This window comes from Alternaria arborescens, assembly GCF_004154835.1.
Source record: "Alternaria arborescens strain FERA 675 chromosome Unknown contig_8, whole genome shotgun sequence".
NCBI classification, from domain to species: Eukaryota; Fungi; Ascomycota; class Dothideomycetes; order Pleosporales; family Pleosporaceae; genus Alternaria; species Alternaria arborescens.
In genome coordinates, this window is record NW_021167863.1 from 66,248 (window position 1) to 91,631 (window position 25,384).

General features: G+C 50.0%; 10 protein-coding genes across 10 annotated transcripts; 4 read left to right on the top strand and 6 right to left on the bottom strand.

The window, feature by feature from the left end:
* Positions 1-94: 94 nt before the first annotated feature.
* On the top strand, positions 95-1,256 carry AA0111_g4212 (hypothetical protein; the record flags this gene model as incomplete). The annotated part of the gene is made up of 2 exons (XM_028650187.1): positions 95-625; positions 678-1,256. 2 exons carry the CDS (start codon positions 95-97, stop codon positions 1,254-1,256), a joined length of 1,110 nt encoding a protein of 369 aa, XP_028508110.1.
* Positions 1,257-1,612: 356 nt separating this feature from the next.
* Positions 1,613-4,408, bottom strand: AA0111_g4213 (Uncharacterized protein; the record flags this gene model as incomplete). The annotated part of the gene is made up of 1 exon (XM_028650188.1): positions 1,613-4,408. One exon carries the CDS (start codon positions 4,406-4,408, stop codon positions 1,613-1,615), a length of 2,796 nt encoding a protein of 931 aa, XP_028508109.1.
* A 1,872-nt stretch (positions 4,409-6,280) lies between these two features.
* On the bottom strand, positions 6,281-6,879 carry AA0111_g4214 (hypothetical protein; the record flags this gene model as incomplete). The annotated part of the gene is made up of 3 exons (XM_028650189.1): positions 6,281-6,493; positions 6,555-6,708; positions 6,764-6,879. 3 exons carry the CDS (start codon positions 6,877-6,879, stop codon positions 6,281-6,283), a joined length of 483 nt encoding a protein of 160 aa, XP_028508116.1.
* A 2,599-nt stretch (positions 6,880-9,478) lies between these two features.
* On the top strand, positions 9,479-11,590 carry AA0111_g4215 (hypothetical protein; the record flags this gene model as incomplete). The annotated part of the gene is made up of 1 exon (XM_028650190.1): positions 9,479-11,590. One exon carries the CDS (start codon positions 9,479-9,481, stop codon positions 11,588-11,590), a length of 2,112 nt encoding a protein of 703 aa, XP_028508115.1.
* A 1,282-nt stretch (positions 11,591-12,872) lies between these two features.
* AA0111_g4216 (hypothetical protein) lies at positions 12,873-14,213 on the bottom strand (the record flags this gene model as incomplete). Its single annotated transcript, XM_028650191.1, has 1 exon — positions 12,873-14,213. One exon carries the CDS (start codon positions 14,211-14,213, stop codon positions 12,873-12,875), a length of 1,341 nt encoding a protein of 446 aa, XP_028508114.1.
* A 685-nt stretch (positions 14,214-14,898) lies between these two features.
* On the bottom strand, positions 14,899-17,490 carry AA0111_g4217 (putative glutaminase; the record flags this gene model as incomplete). The annotated part of the gene is made up of 4 exons (XM_028650192.1): positions 14,899-15,626; positions 15,677-17,112; positions 17,169-17,263; positions 17,317-17,490. The coding sequence occupies 4 exons, from the start codon at positions 17,488-17,490 to the stop codon at positions 14,899-14,901; spliced, it is 2,433 nt and encodes an 810-aa protein (XP_028508113.1).
* A 416-nt stretch (positions 17,491-17,906) lies between these two features.
* Positions 17,907-19,350, bottom strand: AA0111_g4218 (hypothetical protein; the record flags this gene model as incomplete). Its single annotated transcript, XM_028650193.1, has 2 exons — positions 17,907-18,792; positions 18,842-19,350. The coding sequence occupies 2 exons, from the start codon at positions 19,348-19,350 to the stop codon at positions 17,907-17,909; spliced, it is 1,395 nt and encodes a 464-aa protein (XP_028508118.1).
* A 769-nt stretch (positions 19,351-20,119) lies between these two features.
* Positions 20,120-21,656, top strand: AA0111_g4219 (hypothetical protein; the record flags this gene model as incomplete). The annotated part of the gene is made up of 2 exons (XM_028650194.1): positions 20,120-20,178; positions 20,240-21,656. The coding sequence occupies 2 exons, from the start codon at positions 20,120-20,122 to the stop codon at positions 21,654-21,656; spliced, it is 1,476 nt and encodes a 491-aa protein (XP_028508117.1).
* Positions 21,657-22,247: 591 nt separating this feature from the next.
* On the bottom strand, positions 22,248-23,258 carry AA0111_g4220 (hypothetical protein; the record flags this gene model as incomplete). Its single annotated transcript, XM_028650196.1, has 2 exons — positions 22,248-23,081; positions 23,130-23,258. The coding sequence occupies 2 exons, from the start codon at positions 23,256-23,258 to the stop codon at positions 22,248-22,250; spliced, it is 963 nt and encodes a 320-aa protein (XP_028507887.1).
* Positions 23,259-23,632: 374 nt separating this feature from the next.
* On the top strand, positions 23,633-25,351 carry AA0111_g4221 (hypothetical protein; the record flags this gene model as incomplete). Its single annotated transcript, XM_028650197.1, has 1 exon — positions 23,633-25,351. The coding sequence occupies one exon, from the start codon at positions 23,633-23,635 to the stop codon at positions 25,349-25,351; it is 1,719 nt and encodes a 572-aa protein (XP_028507888.1).
* Positions 25,352-25,384: the final 33 nt, after the last annotated feature.

Consider the following 25,384-nt stretch of genomic DNA (forward strand, 5'->3'; position numbering starts at 1 on the left):
GGTCATTGTTCGCCGCAAACAACAAACGCTAACTCCAGCTTGTGAGTGAGGGAGCATCGCAACATCTTCACCATCAACCAACCTCATCGAGACGATGCCCGACCCACGGACATACATGGACATGGCGCTGCCCCTTGTCAAGACGCTGCCCGAGTGCGCCGACTACTTCAAGACGGTGGAGCCGTTCCTTCCCCAATACTACGACCTCCCGCACAAGGTCGCAGCACACATAACCGACCCACAGGCACTCAAGGCCCTCTATGTCAACACCAACCCGCTCATGACAGCGCTGGCTTTTGCCACCATGTTCGTCACCCCTATCGTGCTTGCCGTCTCGGAGATCAACCGCAACTACTCGCAAGTCGACCGGCTGTGGAGTCTGCTGCCCGCCATCTACAATGTCCACTACGCAGTTTGGGCCCATCTCAATGGACTGCCGACAATGAAGCTGGATCATGTCATGGCTGTCTCCATCATCTGGGGTGCTCGCTTGACCTTCAACTACTGGCGCAAGGGCGGATACCAAGTTGGCAGCGAAGACTACAGATGGAACATCGTCAAGGACTACGTTGGTGGACCTGGCATGTTCATCTTCAATGTCACCTTCATCTCGCTTGGGCAGAATGTCAGTACTCTCGTACCACGTGCATTGAGTGCAAATATACTAACTGTGATAGATTCTGCTCTGGCTCATCACCACGCCTACGTACATCCTCCTTCTCGCCAATCGTCTCAAGGGCAACGACATCACATCCTACGATTCCTTGTTCGGTCGTTCCATGGTCGCTATCGTTGTTCTTGAGTTCTTCTCCGATCAAGCGCAATGGAACTACTACAAAGCCAAGGGTGCATACCAGAAGACCGCCAAGGTACCATCTGACCTTAAATACACACGTGAGCAATTAGACCGCGGATTCAACACAACTGGTCTTTTTGCCTGGTCGCGCCACCCCAACTTCGCCGCTGAACAAGCCTTCTGGGTATGCTTGTACCAATGGTGCTGCTTGGAGACTGAGACCTACGCCAACTGGGCATTCGCAGGTGCATTCGGATACCTGATCCTGTTTCAGGCCAGCACTTGGCTCACCGAGCTGCTCAGCGCGGGCAAGTACCCTGAATACAAGGTCTACCAAGAACGTGTCGGCAAGTTTCTTCCCAAGTTCGGCACCAAGAGCATGGAGCTGCCGCAAACTGAAAAGGAGAAGCAGAAAGTCAAGGACGCAAAGGCCGGTAAGGGTGCTATGAAAACTAAGTGAGTTCATGTAGCAAAGACCTATGAAGGCGTTCCGAGACGTAAAGCTAGCTAGGAGAGGGTGTGGGCTGTGCGTCCAGTCGAGGCAAGCTGGCGATGTGAGCAGATCTGACGACAAAGATGCGGTTCCGACATGAGCATGTTCACATGACCAACATATTAATTTAATTAACTAGTATCATGAATTGAAGGAAGTAAGACAGCTACTCTGTCTCACCCCGAGAGAAGAATACTCACACGCCTTGTTATTCTACATTCCTGACGACTATTTACAACATGTAAAGAAAGAACACTATCAAAAGAGGAGAGAAAGACGTAGTAGGGAAATCCAAGAAGGATGCTTGTCTCCGACGCGCGCGCCTATACAGACCTCTTTGTAGTAGCATTACCACTACCAATAGTGCTGACATCCGGCGCACCAACAAGAGCCAAATTTTCAATACCAGCAACACCATATAATGCTGCCGCGTTTGTGCTGACCCATGTAGCTTCATCAACAGGGATAAGTGCATCACTTCCATCGACCCTTACTCTCGCCCACGGAGCACCCGGCGCAAGGCCGTCCTTGCTACCATCGCCCAAGAATTCTGACCAAACTCTTGGAACGAGTGTCGCGTTGTTACGGTGGTTAGCTACATAGGCAGTGAAGCGGGAGTGACCCTGCATCAGGCTGAGATTGCCAAAGTCCTTGCCATACCGGGCCCTCTGCTCGGCTTTCCCAGCGCCGTAGTAGTAGCAGTAGTCCAGGAATGCGTCGAAGAAGGGTTGGGTGACATTCTTCTGCTCCGCACCAAAGTGATCCATTAGCTGATCAATGGTTTCAAGAACGCCAAATACACCAGACAGATGCGAAACGGTAACGTTGCCGGTGTTGTTCGGGTCCGTAGGTGGCGGTGCCCAAGCTCCAGTAAGACTGTTGTAGAATGCCTCGCCGGTAACAAATCCGTTTTTGAGCTTGGGGTATGTCACAATAGATTCGACAAGCTTGCTGCGCGATTCTTCCCAGCGTGGCCCACGACGCTCCCATTCAATAAGGTATGCTTGTGCAATACCAGCCCAATCAGTTCCGAAGTTGAGGAACAATGCTTCGGGGTCAGGGTTGTAGATAATACCAGGCTCTCGCACCTTGCGCCTCGCGTCTACACGAAGGAAGGCTTTGTCGGCATCAATGACCTCGCGTACCAGGTCACCAGTCCGCTCATCACCACCAGAGATGTAGTAAAAGGTCTTACGGTAGACTGGAGTTGAGATCCTAGCCTGTTTGGCGCTGTCCGACCAGTGCTGAACACCATGCCTCGTACCAAGCCCAGTGAAGTTTCCCAGATGATACGAGTCAACCTCACCTCCATGACGCACTTGGTCGTGGGCAATCTTGTAAGCATCTGCGCGGCCAGTGCGCAGGAAAAAGTCCCAAAAGAAAAGATCAGGTGACAGCTCTGAATTATCCCAGGCATAGCCACCGATATCGTACCTCCATTGATGGCGGTCGTCATCATATGTATGCATGATATCCCCATGGTCCCAGAAACCGTACCAGCGGCGCTGCTCGATTTGGTCTTCGTAGAACTTGATGAGGAAATCCATGTTTGACTCAATAGTCTGCGCTTGGGTGGACTCAATGGTACCAGGCACGTCCCAATACGACCCGATTGCTTTGGTATCCCGCATGTACTCTGGCTCGGCGATAAGAACAGGTGGGTTGTTAGTGAAGTTGGTGAGTGTTGCAAGATGTTCAGCGGATGGCGTGGTGTCAAACGCGTAGATATAAAGCTCGTTAGTCCGACCAAGGCCGTAAGGAGTATCATAGCCCCCTTCCCAGTCTTCGTAGGTGATGTCCAGAGCGTCCAGTTGTTTCTTGTAGGTATCTTGTCCAAGTCCATCATGGTATGGACGGATATCCATAGGTCCGGCCTGAGGGCTGTAAAGCCACATGGTGATCGACCCTGTGTCGGTCGCGGCGTTGGATATGTCCAGACTAGTAGGATACTTCTTCCAGAAATCACGAAGGCCCACAGCAAGACCGCCAACCGTAGCTCCTCCTAAATAAGCCAGGCCGCCTGATCGTGTACCACCTGGAATTTTGACCCAGCTTTGGCCAGCCTTTGTGCGCTTCTTAAGATTGAAGCCATCAGGCGAGAGCTGTGTTAGGCGGTAGTCGCTCCATGTCGGGATCCACTGTAGACGAGTAGTCACTCTTTGGTCCCACGTGGAGTTGGGCGGTAGGACAGTACCATTGAATTGTCCAGATCGAATGTCGACACCTGGGTCTCGACGTAGACCGGTAACGCCCTTAACGGCTTCGTGAAGAATTCCGCCATCAACACCCGCAATCCGGATATGGCGATCGTAAAACTCCTCTTCGGCGAGGGGAACATCGAAGCGAATACCGATACCCGAAAGAAAGTCTTTATGCATATCTCCATCATAGATGATCGTGTGAATAACGCGAATCGCTTCAGAATTGGCGTAGAGGTAGAAGCGAACAGTGAAAGGAATCCAGTCATTGTGGGCACCATCTCCGTCAATAGTGTGAACACCATTGACTGTGACCAACGTACGAACGGTGTTATCCTCCGACACTGTGACATTGGATACCTTGCTGGTAAAGCTGAAGTATTCAATGCCGATCGGCTTACCGTCCTCGTCATCATCGGGTGTACCATTTTGTGAGCGTAACACTAGATGACCGTTGCTTCCGACTGTCTTCCCACCAACCTCGATGGCAGATACCAGGACATTGCCTGACTTAGGAAATGTTGCTGCGACCTTGCCGGCGTTGACAACGATCTCCTCGCCAGAGTCGCTAACTTGGATGCCGTTGCTTTGACGCTTGAACTTCAGGGTTGAAGAATTGCCTGCACCTGAAGCTGTGACCGTGTACTCGCTGGCAGGAGAGTCGCTGGCTCCCAGAGCATGCCCGGTCCACTTCAACGTTCCATCTGGCCAGTAGGCTGTGACCCACGACTGAAGGTCCGCGCCGCCGGATACTGTGAAAGTTGTAGTGTTCGCAAGGTGCTGTCCACGAGGCCACGGTAAACCGAACGTTACGCCAGCGAGGTATTCTGGCGTATCATCGATCCATTTGACTTTGACGGAGTCGCTTTGAGCGGTCGCATAGCCGACAAGACCAACAAGGCCAATGAAGGCTCCCAGCATCTTGAGATGAAGCAAAGAGTGAAAGAAGTCGCAACCAGATGGAAGGCTTATTCTCCTGCCTGATGGCTCGAGACGCAAGCATTTGTACTTACATTTTCGACCCAGATACCCGGTTACGGCCTGACTGCAACGGGCCTTGACCCATCCAATGTCCGGTCTACCATCACACTTACGGTATGATATCCGTCGGCTAGCCCGCACGCAAGAGTGTGTCCACCATACGTGATGTACATGGTCCTAAACGAGTTTGGTCCATGCTTGGCGAGCCTTGTAGGCTATAGGTGATAGCGTAGGCTCTGCGGAGGTGGGGTAGATCGACAGGGTTTCTAGGCAGGCGAAGACATCTCCGCAATTTAATCTCGGGGTAAGAACGACCGAGTCGATGGTATATGGACGCGATACGTGTGGAGGCGATGCTGTGAGCCAGAGAAGAAAGGGGTAATGCCCTCGGACCTACTAAAAGTGACCACAAATAGGCTCAAGATGGTCAGCGATTCGAGCAAAAAAGAAACCAAGACCATACAGCAGCGGGGGTTCGCCAGCGGCCAACCACCAACTACTGATCAGTCAGTCACAAGCTTAAGTACTGCTGAGTAGACGGGGCCGCTATTGATCTTGAGCCTATATTCGTATATGGCAAGTTCAGGTAGAGGTCTGTTTATGTTACCAGTGCAGACCCTAGCCAGAATGGTCAAAACGCCAGGGGTGGCTGGTGCCCAGCTACTGTATCGCACGACGACGCGACAATCTTTAGTCCAAGCACAATGGTGAGAAGTTCGAAAATCGAAGTCCAAAATGAGAGGCTGTGGCGAACGGTGGAAACTTCCCGCGGTCGAACGGGTGCGTAGCACACGCGAGCGCGTCACGATCTGCCAAGAGTGCTACGTTGAGTCGCGCAACGCTGCTACTCGTCTTGGATTGCTGCATCTTCTAGGCATCGGCACAACAGACGGCGAAATATCTTCCTGGGATGTGAGCACCCGACAGCTCCGCGATGTTCATCAATCACATAGCAGCTCTTGACCTACGCCACGAACGGGATGCATTCCTGGCGCGTCCTACTGCCGCGCACTCATGCGTCGCCTTCAACCATACCGAAAGTTTCGCAGACAGCAGGACTAACGGATTCCTAATCCAATTTGGCCTTGGAAATCAGGCCGTAATGGTAACCACACAAGAGTATGTGAATGGATTAATACACCTGATGAGAAATCTACCAACGATATGAAGTTCCATACGAAAGCCCGACATGGCGAAGAGAAGCGGCCATACACGCGATGTGCCTTTTGCTACAACGAAGCGGAACTTAATCAAGCACTGTCATGGATTGAGATGCAAACCTCCAAAGATTGGTACTTGCTGCCGGTACCACTACCATTACCGTCACTGGACACGCCACCATGGCGATCACCCCCTTGTACAGATCCGTCGTGTGCCTCTAGAGTTCTTTCAGGCTGGCTGAGAGGAAGTTGCACGAAAAGTGTGTTGTGGTTTAGAGACAAGATAGGCTGGTGGTGAGGAGGGCACGAGAGAGGAAAGTTCTTGATAGGTCGCTGTAAGACTACGATGAGGTAGCGATTAGATGTTATGAACTCGCTGATTAAATGATTGTGGCTTAATGACCTATGTATAAGAACATGAGGAGTAAAAGTCTGTACAAACGAAGGTCAGTGAGAGTTGAATAAGACGAACAATTGGGTTCTGTATGAGGCATGTTTCTTTATGAGCGAGAACTGTATCAATCAAGAGAAGACAGTGTAGATAGGTAGAGAAGTAATAGCAGATGAATTTAGAAAGATCCTATTCCTCTTATTTTCAACAAAACCGCCAACTGACACTACATGTTCCGTCTATTTTCCCTCCGATATCTCTCTAGTAAGTGACCTCTCCAAACTCCTCCTCAGAAAGGATCTCGTAAGTGTAGTCCTCGCTAAGCTCCATATGGCACTCTTCGTAGGCATCGTAGAGGGTAGCGTTGAAGAAGTTGCACATGTCCTGAACAATAGGGCGTGCCTTGCTAAGTTCCTCAAAAGAGCAGGTTCCCTCACCACCAAGGGAGGCGGGAAAAGCGCAGGGCTCAATGAGCTTTGATAACATTAGATAATGTCCTATCAACACAACAAAACGATCGAGTCTGAAGACTTACGGCAGAGTAGTGACTATAATCGATGCAGTGGCAAGCAAAGTCATGTTCCGCACACTTTTTATCTTTGGGGGCTTTGTTGGTCACATCCTTGTTGGCCGCATCCTGGCATTCGTGAAGGCACTTTGGCATCCAGCTGCTGAGTTTCTTGTTGTCCCTATCGCCTCCTGATTAGCACGTTGGTCTAGAACTTCTAGGAGATCTAAACTTACAAGCACTTGTACTTCTCCATGTTACCCGGCTTTTCTGCCTGAGTGATGTTGTACGTATATTGGGCGCTGGCCGCAGCGGCAACGGAAAGAAGAGTGGCGATTTGTGTGAAACGCATGATGGCTATCAAGATGTGATGATTGTATTGTTGAGTGGAAAGTCGATGATATGAAGGTGATGCTTGAGGTTGTACTCCCAAAGAAAAGAGAATGCCTCCCTTCTTATACGCAGATGTTGACAACACCATCGCCTTTTTCAGTTGAAGTCAAAGCGTAGTATGCAGGCAGAAGACACCTGCAGCACTGTACCGTTCTGTCTCAACACTGCACGTGTAATATTGACCTATGCAGGAACATACTCTCGCATTGAGCTAGAGCGTGTTAGCGCATCCCCCAGATGACTGTGTCTATGAAGTATCTGAGCCCTGACAACTTCTTTCTAGAAGGCGGTGTTCATCCTTCTTCGCCCGGACTATATCACGACCAAGGCGGTACTTGCCTTACATTTGGCGGTGACAACAGTTTATTCAGTGTGGAATGACCGATCAACAGATGAGAATCCATGTCAGCTAGGCGATGAGAACATCAGTAAAAACACTCTCAAACATTGCTCGATCAAGACATGGAGGAATTCGTCATGCATCATACATCAGCATTTCTATCCCCAGAAACGTCCTGTCCTCATTGTGAAGCCGGAAAGAGGGAAATGAGACTAGCAAAGCTATGGTCAAGCGGGCGAATCACCGATAAGCGGTGTATGTACCTTGAGAGAAGTGGTTGAGAGGACCGTGGAACGAGATGATGCATTGATCTGGTAGTAAAAGGGGTTTGGAGGGGAAAAGAAAATTGCTAAGGAGCTAGCCAGGGCCGGGAAGACGCAGCGTAACTCTTGCATATACATGTGATTCACACCTGATGCGGTGTACACGACGTATGTGACTGACCGACTTCTACATTTGTGTTGAGGTGCTCAACTGGGAATCATACGTGACTGTGAGATGAGTTGCTTGGGATTCCATGATGAGGCTTTCTGAAAAGGCCTTAGTGTGTTGAGCTTCGGGACCCCGCATTGCCTGAACACCAAACTCCAGAGCTTCCTTGCTTGTTGTAATCGAGACGTCCGTACTCTCACCGCTTACCATAATTCTAGATATGCTCAATCCACACGGCTAACGGATTGAGTTGAATCAACCAATTCACCTTTGCATCCTTCCATCGACAAGGATTGCGAAAAGTTTATGCGCAGCGCGTACGTTGTCGCACTACGCTGATGACAACCGAGGCATATTCGTCGACATCTGCCTAGCCATTCTTCCAGCAAGATATTTTATAATCGACCCCGATGGTTGCAAGGCCCGCAGGATGCATGAGTAGCTGCTACAATCTGCGACAAGATTTCCATGGTCGATGAGATGTTCGGCGAACTGCTGAAGATCTTTAGCAGCTTCGATGCCAAGAGCGCGCATAACCGCATATCTGTAGAGCCAATACTACTTGTCCTCATTGTCAACTTCTCGTGTGTCCCATATTAGAAGGACGGATGCCTTGCTCCTTTCTCAGCGGATAAGCCAGTGGAGGACACACATAGCGTAACTGGGTAAGATGTCAACAATAGCAAGAGGGACGTATGCGATGTGTGGGCATTGCTTGTAGCAGGTCCGAAACGCCTGCGAAACTTTGCAAGTGCTAGGAAGGGGAGCTCAATGGCTTATGAACGGTTTTCGCTATTGACTTGTTCGGTCATCTAACGATTTTGGTCCACTGAAACAATGCCTTTTGAAGCAGAACACTGCTCGGCGTAATCAAAGGGCGTGCCCGAATGTGACACGACAAGCGGGAGCGAAGGTACTTCTAAGAGACGAGTATGTGTCTCGGACAACAGGCTGCCGAATGTATCCTTCGCGTTATGACTACAAGAATGCGTAGTGTCTATTTTCATACTGCTAACGCTATCTTAGAGCTGTACGCTTGCAACCGTGGCTGGAACGTTTCGATGGAGCAGTAGAAGCATCTTATAGTCTCAAGAGTTATTGCGGAGAACAACGAGTCTACTGAACTTTGTGGGCCCGTTTCGATGGGTAGGTCGTTGTGTGAGCGAGATTATGATTGCAGTATCTTTCACCCCAAACAGTGCCTGCCTGTCTCGGCGATGGCACCCACTAATTCATGATGACACAATTATGCGTTCATAACGTTACGGTTTGGCCTCGATAGGGTCCGAAGTAGCATTATTCCTCCAAGATGTGACTGTGAAAGCATGGCCGCAGTGAAAGTGGCTGATAAAGACAGTCGAGAGTGTGGGACTAGCGTGCGACAGTGGACCCACACAACGCCCTTGTTCAATACTCACCCCAACTTACTCACATCTACACACGACCAATTCGCATCCCAATCACACATTGTTCTCATATGTGGATGATCAGCACCATGACTAGAAAACGCAATACGAAATCGGGCAAGCCGCAACAATCGGCTAGTGGCGCCCACGATACTTTCCGTAGGACCGCGACAGATCCCCATCATCGAAGAGAAGCAAGTAAAGCAATTCAAGACCAAGATCAAGTAGTTAAAGAAGGGCGTAGTAGGCGCGGACGTGGCGGTAGGCGGAGCATGTCACCACGTCGGGGAGACGCTCAAGGTGAACGACAAGCTCACCGTCGAGATGACAAACGGTCACGTACCCCACTGGCAGCCCATACCATTCACGACGACCCAATGATGACCCAAGCAATCCGCAGAAGTTTGGTTCAAGGTAGGGTGGATCAAGTTCCTGCAAAGCGCAGACGAGAGGAGAATTACGACAACAAGCAGCATGACTACAAGAAAGCACTCATTGAAGCTGGAGAAATGCAGCCGGTTGCAGGTATGAAACCACCGCGCGGCGAAGGTACTCTGATGGAAGAGATAGACAAGAATGGGCTCGAAAGGATTCCAGATCTGGCCGCAATCCAGGATATGAGTGAGGAGGAGAAGAGAAGGTTTCGCAGTACAAGGTTCAGGTCAACACTCATTGGTCCGAACAAAGCTACGATACCAGACACAGCTTCGGAGACATCAAGACATGCTGAGCCGGTGCATAGTGGCAAGGACGATCACAAGACCGTGCGGACACCGCCAACAAAGGCAAGATCAAATGTGTTGACTCCACATGCCCCTAATCAGAAGAGCGAAGCCAGTCCTGTACGACAACCTGGTGCTAGTAATGAGCTCGCGGGTTTGCAATCGCGGGACGAAGCTTTTGACAATACCAATGTCGCAGACCCCAAACTTCGGCAGCAAAGCACTAGCAAGATTACATCTGAGATACAAGCTGGTGTGGTCGATACTAGAGAGCCTGTGGCGACGGCAAATTTTGCAGCAGTTCCAAGCAAGGCAGATATGCTTCCGACCAAGCGCAATAAGCGAAGAGGAGATGAGGTAGAAGATAATGACATGGTTCCGGCGAAGAGAACGAAGGAGCCAGAGACGGTAAAGGTGAACTGCGTCGCTATGAAAAGACGGAACCAGAAAATCAAGCAGTATCTGAACGACCAACGATTGCATGTAGAGCAGAACCGCTTACCTGAGGAGGGTCTTACCTTCGTCGCTTATGACGCCTACAGCATACCTCTCCTTTGTTCGCGCTCTATCAATCATTGGTACCCATTCGAGATCGTGAACAAGCCATCTGATAAGTTAAAAAGATCTTCCGACAACGAGAGCGAAGCCGAAGTCTTTGGTCGCAAGATGCTTGTTCTGCGGCAAGAGGCGCTCCGTTTGTCTAGGAAGAGATTTTGGACGGCTGAAGATCTGGGTCGCAAGAAGGCTTCGAAGAGGGAGTCTGCTAGGATCATTGACGACTGCGATCTCTACCTATACAATGATAAGGTTCACGTGGCTACTGAGCAAGGATTGCTTCCAGTAGCAGTGTATCTGAAGCTCATAGGAGTACCAGACACGCAGCCAGTTCGCTTCGAAGGGCACAAACCGACTTGGATGGGCCTCATCACAACAAGGCCTGAGCGTCGACGAGTCCTGGAAACCTGGAAACCCACTTCCAGTTTGAGAGATGGAGGCTGTATCTCAATCACGAGCGGTTCCATAGTCGTGGTGTATGAGCATGGCATCTTTGACACTGACATCACGACTGGTGAAGAGTCTCAGATGGCCTATGGTGCGCGAATGGACGACGGTGTCGCCGGTTGGTTCGTGTATGCAAACACATGTCGTATGGACTGGCTTGAAGATCCAAAGGAGGTTTCCCGGGCTACTCCTGCTCCCGCCATAGTTGACTGGGCGAAATTCGACTTCAGTCCTCTCGCAGCTAGAGCTGCAGCGCAACCAGCGGCGCTACCAACGCCGGCTGCTGTCGCCCAGGACACGTCAAACAACAATGAATACAGCGCATTCCATCTACCGATATCAAAAGCATCAGTCCTTTCCACACGTGATGAACCGGTTGTAGCATCACCCGCGGATCCAGCAATAACAGCGGCCAACAAGCAAGAACTTGAATTGAATGGCGAGTCTACGCAGTCCAGTATATTGCGAGAGAGGGAGGCATTTTCGCCGCTTAGCGTCGCGAGCGGACTCTCTCTAGGGCATGATAGTCCTAATTCTCAGTCGGACGAGAGTGCATCCGAAAGAGACAACGACGTAATTGAAAAGACTCTTGATTGTCAATATTCGACTACTATCACGCTGCCTAGACAAGCTACCGACAATAGACCTGCCATTGCGCAAAATACACCTATAGTTCTGGGTACTCCAGCATTTCGACCGAACGAACCTCAGTCAAAATTGTCTAAGCAAGAAGAAGATGTACTAGACTGGGATGATTTCGACCTCTGAAAGAATTTCGAAGCCTAGAACGCCAGTTTATTTGACCAAGAGCATGGGACCTTTAGTGTTATAACGCCCAATTTACTCTGACTTCACGCTGAACCGGCCTCACCTTCCTTTTCTGTATGCGATGGAAAATTTGTTCAGAAATGCAGAATTACCCATGAATGACAAGTCCAAAGCTGAACCTCCGCCAGGCGACGCCTTGCAAACCACTGCCACATAGGCATCAAAACCATGAGCGCACAGATGTCATCGTACGCGACCGGAGCACGATATCGCTAAGCACTGGTCTCCCAAACGTAAAAAACTACGTAAGGATGCTGCAAATCAACTAAAAAGAACGGAATGAAGGGCTATATCCGTGCATACTTGGTTCTCCAGCATGGCAACCACCTTTCTCAGTCAACGAAAAGATATTTCGATACACGTACAACAATACTAGCTTACTACGAGAGACAGACAGGTATGCGACGTGTTCCGTATTTTACGTTTCACTCTATGCCCTTAACGGCACACAATGTCCCCTCCGATCGACATGGCAGTGTCTCATTCGATCAAAGCACTCACAGCATTCATTTGCAGCCTTTCGACCTAGTTCTTGGTGGGTTTCTTTAACAAAGGCAAGAGGATGCATGTGCACGAACTTCATTTCGGTAAAGTTCAGGCTTCACATCTGCTAAATTATAAGCTGCAGCCATTGTTCACCTATCATCACAACTTCAAAATTAATACTTCAACGATATGAAACAAATCTCGATTGATCAGAACACCCGTAAACCATGTGGAAAGATATTGTCAAGCAATCATTATGAGTTTCACATTGTGTTGGTAGATTTCAGCACTCTCACAGCATCCAGCTTTTTCATGTGAGTTCCGGTACCCACTGCAGAACCTTCAAGCTTGCCTTCCTGTGGCATCTCCTTCGAAATGACGTCACTATTCTCATCGTATTTGGACTTCTCCTCCTCTACCGACTTGTTTGATGATGCAGACCCGATGCCAACGGATAATCGCTGTTCCTTCTTCTTGTGAGCACGAAACCTAGGAAGTCAACATACACAAATGTAATGTAGTGATTGGGAATTTACCAAAAGGTAAGCATTGAGATGGTAAGGCAATCCGCCCACGGCCCGGCCCGCAGCAGTACCGATTGTGTATCCTGCCCAAAGTGAATACATAGGATAAGAATACCCAGCGCTGCATCTTTACCTGTAGAGTATCCTGAATTTCCAGATCGAGGTGCAGCATATGTTTGAAGTAGCCGTCAGTCTTCTTTGTTGATCAGAGTCTATTTTTTTTCTTTCCCCGGGCCGTTTTCTTGATACTCTGTCTGACCGATCAAGCGGTTGGTCTTCTCTTCAGACCAATCTCTCTCATCGATCGCATCTGTTGAATTACGACGGATGAGCTTTTTGTACTTTCCTATGTTGAGTGGAAAGCCGGTATGCGCTGCAGCTGTGCTCTGGTTCCGACGGACGCCAGACCAATGCCTTATACTATGACCAATGACTGGTAGTTCGGGTGGTAGGATATATGTATCGCGAGTATAGTCTTTGCGGTTCGCGTCCAAATCGCAATATTGAAGGTATCGTCTTTTCTTCTTCCATTTCTCAGGTCCAAGATCTGATTTGTTGTTATCAGCCTTCGTGGTAGTGCTGTTTGCTTGCTCTTCATTTATTGCATCTATCGCCCCTGATTCTGTTGAGTTTTCTTCTGTTATTCCTTTCGCCAATTCCTTGCCAGCAGCATCCGTATCGTCTGCCAGTCTGGCACTGTGGCCTGAGGGCTCTGGCTTCGTGCGATCTCCCAGGCTTCTGAAAGAGTATGTACCAATGAAATGATTGAGTACTGGATCGAGTACTGCGACACCTCTTGAGTAAAAGCGACCGATTGTGTGCTCCAGTGCGTCGAGTTCACACGCTTCAAGATTTGTGCGGTACATTTGAAGAACCAGTGCATCGATGAGCGGCAATTGTACGAACTTGGGCAGACCTAACTGGAGCATAGCATTGTAGAGATGGATCTTGTCCAAAAGTAGTTCGGGTATACCCATAACAACAGACTGATCTGACCACGATACTAAAGACTGTGCGAGCCTCGTCCTTTTGAGCGGCGTTGTCGATCCCCTGGGCGGTTCGCTGTGTGATGCCTCAGCCCTGCCAAATTTTTCCTGCATCCTCTTCAGCCATGGAATAACATAGTTCTCGATTTCTTCTCGCCTTATGAAAGCCATTTGACGGTCCAGTTTATCGTCCTCCTTTCGCCCTTTGGGGTAGCAGACTGGTAAATGCAGGCCGTTTTCCCATGGATTGTATGTGAAGTATTCCTCAGCAAAGGTTGAGCAGACCACTAGAGTTCGGCGATCAACAGTCGTGGGAATTTTGTACTCATTGGTCTGTCTGAACTTTTCTAGTATCTCCGAATCGCCTGCTCTCTCACAATAGAGCGTCATATACTTTTGACCATCGATGATAATTTGAACTTCATCAGCAGACTTGACAGCATTTCTCTGCTTGTAGACGTCGATCTGATCGACATAATCACATTTTCTCGCGATTGAATGTGCTTGTTGTTCCAGATAGTCTTCGTGTGCCTGAACAACTCTCCCGTTTGCGTGATAGAGTACCATCTTATTGTTTTAATATGGCTTGAAGCAAATGATGATCAGGCTGTTGGTTGGGGGATCGGTATCGCGATTCCTCAGGGACTTAAGAGCCGGTTGCTAGAAGGTGTCTTCTCGAGACCGCGCGCTCTTTGTCCGTCCGACACCCTTTGACAATAATAGAAAGTTGTTGAAAACGTCAACGTCAAGTCTCTCTGTGAGTACTCCGGATTTGGCACAAAGTGGGTCTCTGCTCATTGATCTGCTAATACAGCTATGCATGTTGGGTTGAAAGTGGAATGCTCAATCGCCATACAGTCCCAAGTTCGGTATGAAACAACCTCATATTGTACTGAGGTTTCGAGAATATCGATGCAAATATACGCAGCCGTGGAGATTTGTTGACCAAAATAGGTGCAATCCCTAAGATTGTGTTTCTTCGTTACGCCGGATATGGAAACAGCCAGGCCAGCCCCTGCACGGCATCGCTCTCGGGCTCAAAGAAAATCTCACACACATTGTACACAAGATCGGCGTTGAAACTGTGGTCTGGCACTATAGTATGGAGATCTGCACTAATCTAAGTCGTATTGATATTGGTAAAAGAACGTAGCTACGCAATGTCAAGCAAGCTACCGTAGATTGGCAAGCGCCGTAGTAAGAGCCCATACGTATCACGCTTCTGCAGGGTGTCGTTCGGATACATCCTGCCTTACTTTCCACCACTACCGCCGCAAGCCCTCTCCAAGGTCAAGAACGCAAAGTGACCGCCAACGACAGGTCTCGCGAAGAACCACGGTCCAGGAAAGCCGCCATCACCTTCAGTGACATACAGATCCGTGAAAGGACGGTCAGTGACTGTCTCATTCAACCAAAGCGCTACGCGATCAAGGATCTCCGAGCGAACCGTCTTATTTGCGACGGCAGCGGCTTCAAACTCCCAGTCGGACTTTGTGTATAGGTGGCGGGAATCGAGAGGAAGCCCGTACTTTTGCATGACTGTAGAGTACCAATCGCTTTGGAGGTTGTAGATTTCATCCGGGATGAAGTCATCAATTATGGGTGTACGCCCAGAAGAATGTTTTGAAGGTGACAAGGGCCGCTGAGTTTTATCATTGCCAGATGCGTACTCCGACTGTTCTGATTTGGATGTGTTCGTGATTGTAGGGTGGAAACAGAGTACGGCATCGGCGTAGAGCGAGTATAAAGTCGTCCAGCTGCCGTACCAGTCGTAAGCAAGCTTAGCATGAGTGCCATCGCGCGACATTCCATACTCCTGCCACTTCTTAATATATGTCTCTGAGATGTTTCGATAATGCTTTGCATCACCGGGTCGGTCCATGAGGTCAGCAATTTCACTGAAGGCCTTGATACCAACAATGCCTTTCAAGGCAAGATTAGTTTGAAGTGGTAGCCAACCAGCAAAATCATCAGTGCAGACTGTAGGTTTTGTTAGCTCAGGTTTCATGTCCTTTCTCATTGACACTCACGCTGGTTGTGAGGCTCAAGAGCGTCTTCAACAAGATATCCAGTCCACTGCTTCCACAGATCGTAGCTGCCTTCTAACCACCTCTTTGCTTGATCGATACCCTTGGCACTTCCACCCCACGTCTCGTCAATGTACTCAACTCCATTATGTAAGCCGATACTGCTCAAAGAGAACACGTTGCCGGTATCAACGTCATGGTCTGCACCATTACCGATAGCCGACCAGATAGACTGAGCTTCCGCATCGGAGTTATAACTAAGGGAGTTCACAAGTGCCAGACCCATGATGAGCATATCTCCGCATTCTTCGACGGGCATATACTCATCACGTCCATCAGCATGCCCTGTCAGATTGGGGAAGTGCGCGCCAAGGTCATGCATAGAATACTTGTTAGGGTACTGACCGCTCAGCTGGTGCTCAAGAAGTGGCTCTAGGAGGTACGCCAACCACCTAGGCTGTGTGTAGAGGAAGAATGGGAAAGCAGGGAAGATCACATCGACGGTCTGACTATTACCGTTGGAAGAAATCTCCTTGAGGAAGAGTAAAGGATTCTCTTTGGTTCCGGAGAAGCTAGTGGCGCCCATGACTTGTCGTGCGGACAAGGCAACAATGTCGACATAGTTTGTCGAACCAGATTGATAAGCATCGATGCGCAACTGCTCAGAGTAATTGCTCGCAAGACTGCTTGCCATGGCGAAGTCTCCGTAATGGAACTGGATGAGCTTGTCATCCTGGGGGAACCAAGATTTCCATAATGGTCGCATGAACGTGAGACCTCGAGCAGACGCATACTGCGTTACTGGGTCCTGGATGTGAGCGATAGTAAACAAGATGCTATCGCTGTTGCTGCCGGAACTTGACGCAGCCGTAGACGAGTTTGCAAGCTTGAAAGCTTTCGAAAATGCAAACACAGGTTCTTCATCCATGACGCCACGGAAATTTCCATCAACCTCGTTCTGCAGGGTCCCAGTTCGAGCGAAGCGCTGGCGCAACAGCGCGGACGTGCCTGATTCGTGGCGCGCATCGACAGGTCCGGTGAAATGCAGCTGACCCCACTCAGGCTGATCATTCGTCTCTGTGAAGAGCTGCTCAACCTGTCGCTTGACTTGCCATGTCTTTAATCTGTCGTTCAAGCCAGGCGCCACGTGCTGGAACAAGCCCCATTCTATTAGACTCTCCCTCTTGCCGCTGACCCATTGTCCATTCACGTCGACGTATATGTTGACATCGAAAGACCCTTGGACATGTATAGATAGATAAGCCGCTGGTATGGTTTGTCGCAGAGTAGAGGTCGGTGTAATGGGTGAGAGGAAGGATAAGGTGATTTCGAGGTCTTTTGTTGAACGGATTGCATCAGACGCTCGTATTGAGTATGTAAGATTGGTCGTTGACGCGTCATATGTAGCACCGTTGTATGTAGGGTACGCGACCGTGTAACTAGGACAGACTAAGGTCAGCAACAAATCCGCCTCAAGCCATCGGATCACCCGTACTCTTTGTCCTTGTGCTCCAGAGAGTCATGAGGTCTACCAAGCAGTGGGTATACCTCCTTGGAGTCTGGAACAGACGCCAGGACACTGAATCCGACCTGTCCGCGTTACTGTTAGCATTGCACGCCTAAGGTGGCTCTGTCCAGCAAACCTCAGATCCAGTCCAAAACATGGGCCATTTATTCCATGGCTCCTCTCGTGCACTTTGCAACCATGTGCTCAGATATGGATTCCTGACAATCAACGGAAGGACGGGTGGTTGGAGATTCGAAGCATCTACAACGCTTGCCAAGAGCGCCGCAGCCGCGGCAACAAAAGGCCGCATGGTGCCGATTAAGTACAACAGACGGAACAAAATGAAGAATAAGAGGATGCGCTCGATACTACGATGATGGGACTATGAGCTACAGGTTGTGGTATATACAGAGGAAGCAGGAACGCAGCAGCATTGAAGCTATCAGCTGGGATGAGAGCTTGGGGTAGCTGCATTCTGCGGGGTTGTGGAGGAACCTTGGACCGAATCAGCGTGTGGTGCCTTGCATCATAATGCAGATCGGCAATCGTCTCACGTTTCATCTTACGCGGCCTGACCTCATGACACCTCGAGTGTTTGTTTAGTAATGTACAGCAGCATCGTCTTTTCGAAACTGTCATCCAACTTCCAATGTAACGTTCTCGGTGCGGACAGTTTGAAGCAATCACAATCACGACGCCTACTGCAGCTCTATCAAGCTAACAGCATCACGGCAAGCTTCGCGCATTTTCTGTACCTTCTGTCGCTATCGTTCCATCCGGTGTCTGTGTACCTCGACGTTTCCATGCAGATGTGATTGCACTCATCAATGCAGAAGTCGAGCGGCCCTGTTCCTTGCGTCTACCCGGTGGAGGAGTGGATATGCCGTCTCGAACTGACTTGACCGGACTGAGAGTACGTACAGTCCAGTCATCTACAGGGTACGCTGGGTGAGGGCAGTATGATGTGGAAGCCTCGAAATCGTGCTTGGTGGGAAGTGTAGGTAGAGGTCGCGAAGCTGGTTCTGAACGTCTGACTTTGATGGATGGTGGTATCGAGAGCCGGTAAAAGTACCTTGGTGTACGAATGAAGCTATCGCGCTGTTGCATTTGCCTGCTTACATGCTCAACAGATGCTTCCTTATTCAATCCGGGTGCGCCGCATGGAACATAGGCGCGCGATTGTTCTGTATCGCTCACTTGACGTATCGACGCCTTTCGAGTCAAGGGGTTTCGCGCCCTCGCTGATGTAGATCGCATAGGACTATGGGGGTTTTGGCTCTGCGCTCGTGTATCTGCAGCACTAGCGGCTCGTCCCTTCAAGTTGTCACTGCAGTCCTGGCATACGCTCCCCAAATCTTTGCTGACAACGCTACAGGCTCTGGTACCCTCCTTGGCTTCGTTAATATCATCTTCTCGAGGCTCTATCACAGGAAGGTCGTTATCCTCGCCGGCGCCACTGACGTGTTGGTCAAGTAATCCCAATCCTCGCAACTGGTCCCAGCTACGGTAATAGTACCTGAACGTCGCGAAGGGCTGGTCGATCGGATCGATTAGGGCAAATTTGTAAAAGCGCTTTGGTTGCTCCGGTCCTGCGCGCCCAGCGTTAACGAGGCTGCCAAAGTTAGCGCAGTACATGGTGGTGGCACTAGATTGGCGCGTACCTTATTCCCTTGCCATTCTTCGCATGCTCTGTGTTATTGTATTCCTCTGCCTGTCGTTCGACTCGCTTCCTTTTGTCTGCACGATGTACTCGTATCTCGATGCGCGCGGTGTCGTCGAACACGTCCACAGCGTCTTTTGCTGCAAAGCACAGCACTCGTTTCTCGACCCTTCTCTTGCCATGTTCGTCCTCAGGGCTTTCAAATAGACCAAACATAGTCTTGCCCTGCCACTCCTCTTCTTTGCCTGTCGACCAGCTTACCATGTGTGCGCCATTGATGTACAGCTTAAAGAGGAAGTAGTGTCCTTCGGGCACTGGCGGTGACACGGAGTATCCGATCCAAAACGTGCTGCCGGGTAAGGCTGGAAAGTAGACGCTGCATGTTGACGTCCTGTCCTCGATGTATTGCAGGGTAGAGTCAAAAATGCTATGGTGGTCGGGGCGGTATTCAGGCAGCGTTTCGATATCGAATTGCGAGTGCAGTCCCACAGTTATACTTCGGTAGTGCATCGTGGTGGCAGTGGGTTGGATGTGAGTAAACAGGTGCTGCTGCCTTCCCAAGGTGAACTCAAGTACACGCCTACACTGGTTGAATGACTAGCGCAATCGCTCCGTCCCAAGTCATCACTGAGCAAACGAGCGTTTGAATGCTTCTGTTATTGCCCCTCTTCTTACGTTCCAGTAGGAGGTAAGATTTCAGTATTGGTTTACATTTTGCGAATGGTAACACTAAAGAGCCTCTTGAAGAGCATCATATTGACCTTGCTAGCGTCAACAAGTGTCTGTATATGAATTACATGCGGAGAATGTACCGACTTCACGCGCTCACATCCATACTGAACCTTTTGCCGCTGGGACTGCTGTACATTCTGTGACTTTTTTGAGCAGAAATGTCACCAAGCAGGTGAGAAACCTTACCAAATCTTTCACTTTACTACTGTTTACCGCCACTCCGTCCGTTCTCACCTGCTAGACGGATCCATTAGTGCTTCAACATTGGCTCCAAAGCGCTTCTGATTATATAACCATACACTCGTAATCTTTCTTCTATCTAGTCCCTCCACTTCTTACCGGTTCAACCACAACTTTTACCTAGCTCTACAGTAAGTAACCACAACGTTACTGTCTTGCCATACACGAACTCCCTCAACAACTTGATTTACTATGCAGCTCTTTGGATCGAATATATACTATCAGTTTACTCGTTCCTCTATTGACAGTCAATAGCAGATTCGTTGAGTAAGAGACAACAGTCAATCTACTTTGCGAAGCTGTAGATATGGCAATAGTAAGAAGGTCCACACATAACGCATCCCTTACGCTGAACCAGCTCGCTGAGTAAGTCTCCTCGATGGGTCATTGCTTGCATTGACTTTACATGTAGTAACTCTTAATGCAGGTTAAAGAGAGGCCCTAAGATCAACATTTTCGTTGGCTCGGATAGCAACCGATACATTGGTCTGGAGAGCGCTTCGGTAAGGCGGCTGGCTCATTTCTCTCCGACTGCACAGAAGAAGCTGATCGATGGGCAAGACAAGGTCTTGATGATTCCCAACGGCTCTAAGAAAGCCATTCTTTGGATCTACAAGTACATGCAAGCTGGCGAGCGTGATATTGTAGGACTAGACTCCTTCGAGACGCTCAGCTCCAGCATCCTGACTGTCATTTACCAGCACTGTGACTTTCTCGAGTACGAGTCACTCAAGAGGCGTGTCTATAGTCGGCTCAAGGGAAAGTTTTACAACGTTCTCCCTACTGTTCAAGAGATCGAGTTTTACCAAACTTCGATCCCAGAGCTTTACGAGCATCTGCTACACTGTCTCTTCGAGGAGATGGTGAACCCATGGACCCGTAACTATGAGCCGTACTCACGACTTGCTGAGACGAACGCTGCCTTTGGTAAGGCTCTTGGCGATGCCATGGACAAGTTCTTCATCTCTCGTGTCAAGACTAGTGAAGCGTACTACCAGAATACTACCGACCAGTATACCGTCTGGGCTATCAAATACATCGAAGCCGTTGTTGCTGGAACAGTCCGCCCAAAGAGGCCTGTCCCAAAGCCCGTGAACAAAGCTAGGCAGATGGGCAGCGTAGCTCCGGGTCTTTTCAGCAAAAACAGACCTGACGCGACTCCCATGGCCGATGTCATCCTCTCTCGTAAGGACGTCTCGGCTACTTCAGTACGGCAGGTTCCTCAGCGAAATCTCAAGTCGAGAACGCCATTCAAGTGCTACAGTTGCGGCAACAAGGGCCATATCTCGCGCAATTGCAATGCCAAGTTGCAAGGCTCCTTTGTCCCAAACACTGTTTCTAAACTGGAAAAGCCTGTCCAGGTTCACAAGGCTCGTAAGGCGTTCGCTTGCTACACATGTGGAAGTGAGGGTCATATAGCTCGTAACTGTACGGTCACAGTCAAAGATGCCACCGAGCGTCCGCCCCCAGTCTGTTTTAGCTGCAACGAGACAGGTCATATTGCCCGCAATTGCATGCAAGAGAAGCTAGTCACTGGGGAGAGCAACAACTACTCGACATCAGTTCATCCGCGTCATAAGCCGAAGTCCAAAGAGCCATGTATCTGCTTCAACTGTGGTGGGGAAGGACACATGGCACGTGAATGTATTGACGAAAAGTCCAACACAGGCGTAGAGTTCGTTGGCGCTACTCGTTCGGTTCACACCACGGCTGGTCGTAATAGGAGTTTCTGTAATACTCAGCGCAATCACAAGATCGAAGTCGTCAAGAACGGTGAGGGCCTTGCTACCTGCGATCGCGAGGTGCGCAAGGGCGATATGACGCGCACCGGCCTCGTCGTCTAGCGAGAATACGATGGGAATCGCTTGGAAAATGTGAAGCAAGCCGCGGAGCTGAGAGGACGGCTTCTATCATTTCTAGCACCAAGACCAAATAAGATATCTCCAGGAGAGGGCACGTTGAGCGCTATGCCATGTATCTGCACAAGGAGCTCCGTAGTAGGGATATATAATCACCAGTTCCAAGCTATCGATGATACTATGTGAGACCAGATGTACCACAACGTAAACTGGGATTCATGATATCGCTCAACTAGATTCGCACGCGAAATCCCGATATGTACTTTACAAAGGACTTCAGTTTCTTAAGTTCTACCCCAAACTACAAAACCCTCCCTAGAGATAGGTATACGTAAATATCCGGGTCACAACTTTGATAAAAAAAAAGACATAGTGTATGCCTTACGGGTAGGTTGTAGTGCCTAGAGGTGGAACTTGAAAAGAATGAGCTTCTTCATACATGAGTCTTCTTAGACTTCATCGTCGCGTTGCTCGTCGACGTTGAGTTTGACTTGAATGATGGTGTTTCATGGACCACAAAGTGAACAAACACAGTAGGTTGCTTTCAAGGTTCTGCTTTTCATTCGCATATGTTGCTTACTCCTTCCCTTCACCAGATTTGGTGTTCTTCTCTAGGTGGTCCTTGATACTGAACATGCCAGTTCCCCTCTCAAGTGGCTTAGCCTGGTTAGGGCTAGGTTTCCAACCGATCATGTAGATCAACCTAAAGGTCGCAGGAAGCGTACCATCTTCGTTACCATGTAGTTCCTTGTAAATACCTTCAGCGGCCAGTAAGACATCCCTCTGTATAGGGCCCTTCTCCCGTGCGAGTACAGCATTCGACTCGCCCATGGCTTGTAGATCCTTCATCAAGGAAAATGTATCGGGGTAGTCGACTACAATGTCGTCGACGTCTACAGTGAGGAGGTTGAAGCCAGCCTTCTGTAGTAGACCGCCCACATCCTTGACATCGGCTAGTGGCGAGGTGTGCGTAGAGACGCCGCCTCTTCGGTCTAGCTCTGCTAATTGCAACGATGTACGGAGCTCATAAAGGCTATCTCCTCCCATCATGACCCCTATGAAAGGGCAATCCGGCTTTAAAATATTGTTCACTTGCGCCAACACCGAAGGCAAATCATTGATCCAGTGCAGACTCAGACTGCTCAAGACAGCGTCGAAAGAGTTGGCTTCGTATGGCAGCAGTTCGGATGTCGATAGGACTTGTCGTACAATATCAATCTCTTTGTTGAAGGGCAAATCGGCGTCGCGATACAAGAGGGCTTCCGAGGAGTCTGCCGCTGTGATTGTTCCAATTCGCTTTGACCGTGGGCCTTTATCCGGGGCGTCTTCGGAGGGCAAGGTGAGTGCGCGGGATAGGTTGCATGCATTGGCGCCGAGATCGAGGACTTTTGGGAAGTGGCGGTTTATGTCCTGTGCCTGTGTTAGCTGTTGTTCTTAGTTGATAACCAATTGTCGTACCAGGACTCGCTCACACAACCTCGAGGCGACTTCGTCTCTTAGATAGTCCACGCTTCTGCTTGTTTCTCTGTCTGCTGCTGCCCGCTCTTTCTGCAGCCATTTCTGCTGCCCGCTGAATATCTCCATCATGGGGGCGCCGGGAGCTTGTACGGCATATCGCCGCGTCGTCTGGAGGGGTAGACACCGCCGCCTTAGTGGTGGAATGAAAGCGCGTACAGAAAAGGTCGCCATGGTTCCAGCAGGGTCAGGAATTGACGGCGCAACGGGGTTGAATATTGCAGGAGTGGAAGAGGGACGCGCAAGAGCGAGAAGACGGAGAAAGCAATACGTCAAGACCCTGGAGCTGCTGCACCAATCGGCGTTTGGCTCCACCGCGATCGACCCGCCATGTCCAGAAGTTCACCACCACGACTCCCACATCGTGACACCCACAGGTTACCGGCTAGACAAGAGGAGAAGCAGTGACCGTGTTCTGGCTGCCGATCCGAACTGGTTGCTTCGCCATGGCACAAGCCTTTCCCTACACGTACTACGCCTGCGACTGCTTCGACAGCAACGCGACGACTTCTACCAAACGCACCTCGCATGTCCTCGCCGCCTTTGACGACGACGAAGAAACTTTGGATCCCAAGAACCCTCGCTCCAACTACGCTCTGTATCCACTCGAGCACCTTCTTTACTGTGAAGATTGCCTGCAAATACGGTGTCCACGGTGCGTGATAGAGGAGACACTGAATTGGTACTGCCCCAACTGCCTGTTCGAAGTACCAAGTTCCGTGGTTAAGAGCGATGGCAACCGATGCACCCGTAACTGCTTCAATTGCCCTGTGTGCGTTTCGCCTCTCATAGTCAACCTCCTCGACAATCCCGATGCCGACCAAGGAGTGCCCGATCGACACATACTGGCCTGTCCGTACTGCCATTGGAGTACTATAGAGACGGGTATAGAGTTTGAGAAGCACACAGGCGTATACTCGCAGATTGCGCGGATAGCAAATGGAGGAAAACCAATACCAACGTCCAAAGAGCGAGACAAGGAGCGCGAGAGGCGCAAGGAGCTGGAGGCTCGGCAGCGAGATTCCAGAAACCCGTTATCCCCTTCCAGCGACTCGACAGTCATGGATGTAGAAAATCACCAACCACCGACCCGCGACGATCTCTTCTCGAACCTCGGTGCTTTTTACAAAGCACAGCTCGAATCCCAGACGCCAGCGAACCCTCTGGAAATGAATTTCTCCTCGCCCTCAGCTTACTCCCGAATCATGAATCTATACTCGACGAATACAGCGAAAAAGCAGAAACGTAACAAGCCAACGCCTATGCGAGAGGCTGCGTCAGAACTAGAGGGCCTCGTCGCCCATGACCCTGCAGCAGATAGCGCAGCGATTGAGCGCATCAAGCGGGACGGGTGGGGTAGTACTTTGTCGCCTGCCCAGAAGCTCGCACAACTCGACCCTTACGTGCAATTCAGTAACGAGCTCCGACCAGTCCCAACCCTTCTTTGTACAAAGAGATCGAAACGATGCCGGTCATGTCGGCACATCCTATCCAAGCCCGAGTCCAAGATAACATCAACTCGGTACAAAATCAAGCTGCTGGCACTGAACCACATTCCCCGACTCAGCATTCGTGCACTACCACCGACCAACCCAGTCGTACCACTTCCTCCAGGCTCTATGCCCACCCCGCAACCTCCTTTCAATTACAACAATCTCCGATCAGGGATCGCGACACACTTCCTTTTACACGTCAGCAACCCGCTCTTCGACCCTATTCAGGTCACATTAGCCACTTCAAGCACCACTCCTGGCAAAGTGCAGTCCCGCGTGACAATATTATGCCCTCAGTTCGAAGTTGGCGCCAATACCGACGTCTGGGACGACGCACTCGCCTCATCTCCCGCACCCATGCCCCGCCGCTCAACCATCAACGCAGAAACAGGGCAGATCGAAGCAGGAAAAATTTGGGACAAGGGGAGGAACTGGACAAGTGTGGCTATCGAAGTCATTCCGGGCTTCCTTAGTGAGCTTGGGGGCGAGGACGAGTTGGACGAAGACGAGGATCTGCTTGAGATACCAATATTCGTGCGTCTGGAATTTGAAGCAGATGTAAACGCCGAAGAGAGGGGTTTGGGCGATTCAAGGGGGAGCAAAGGAGAGAGGGAAAAGAGAGAGGAGGCATTCTGGACAGTCGTTGGTGCAGGACGGATAGCAAGTGCCTAAGTTGTGGCAATGATGATGTGCGTGTGTGATACC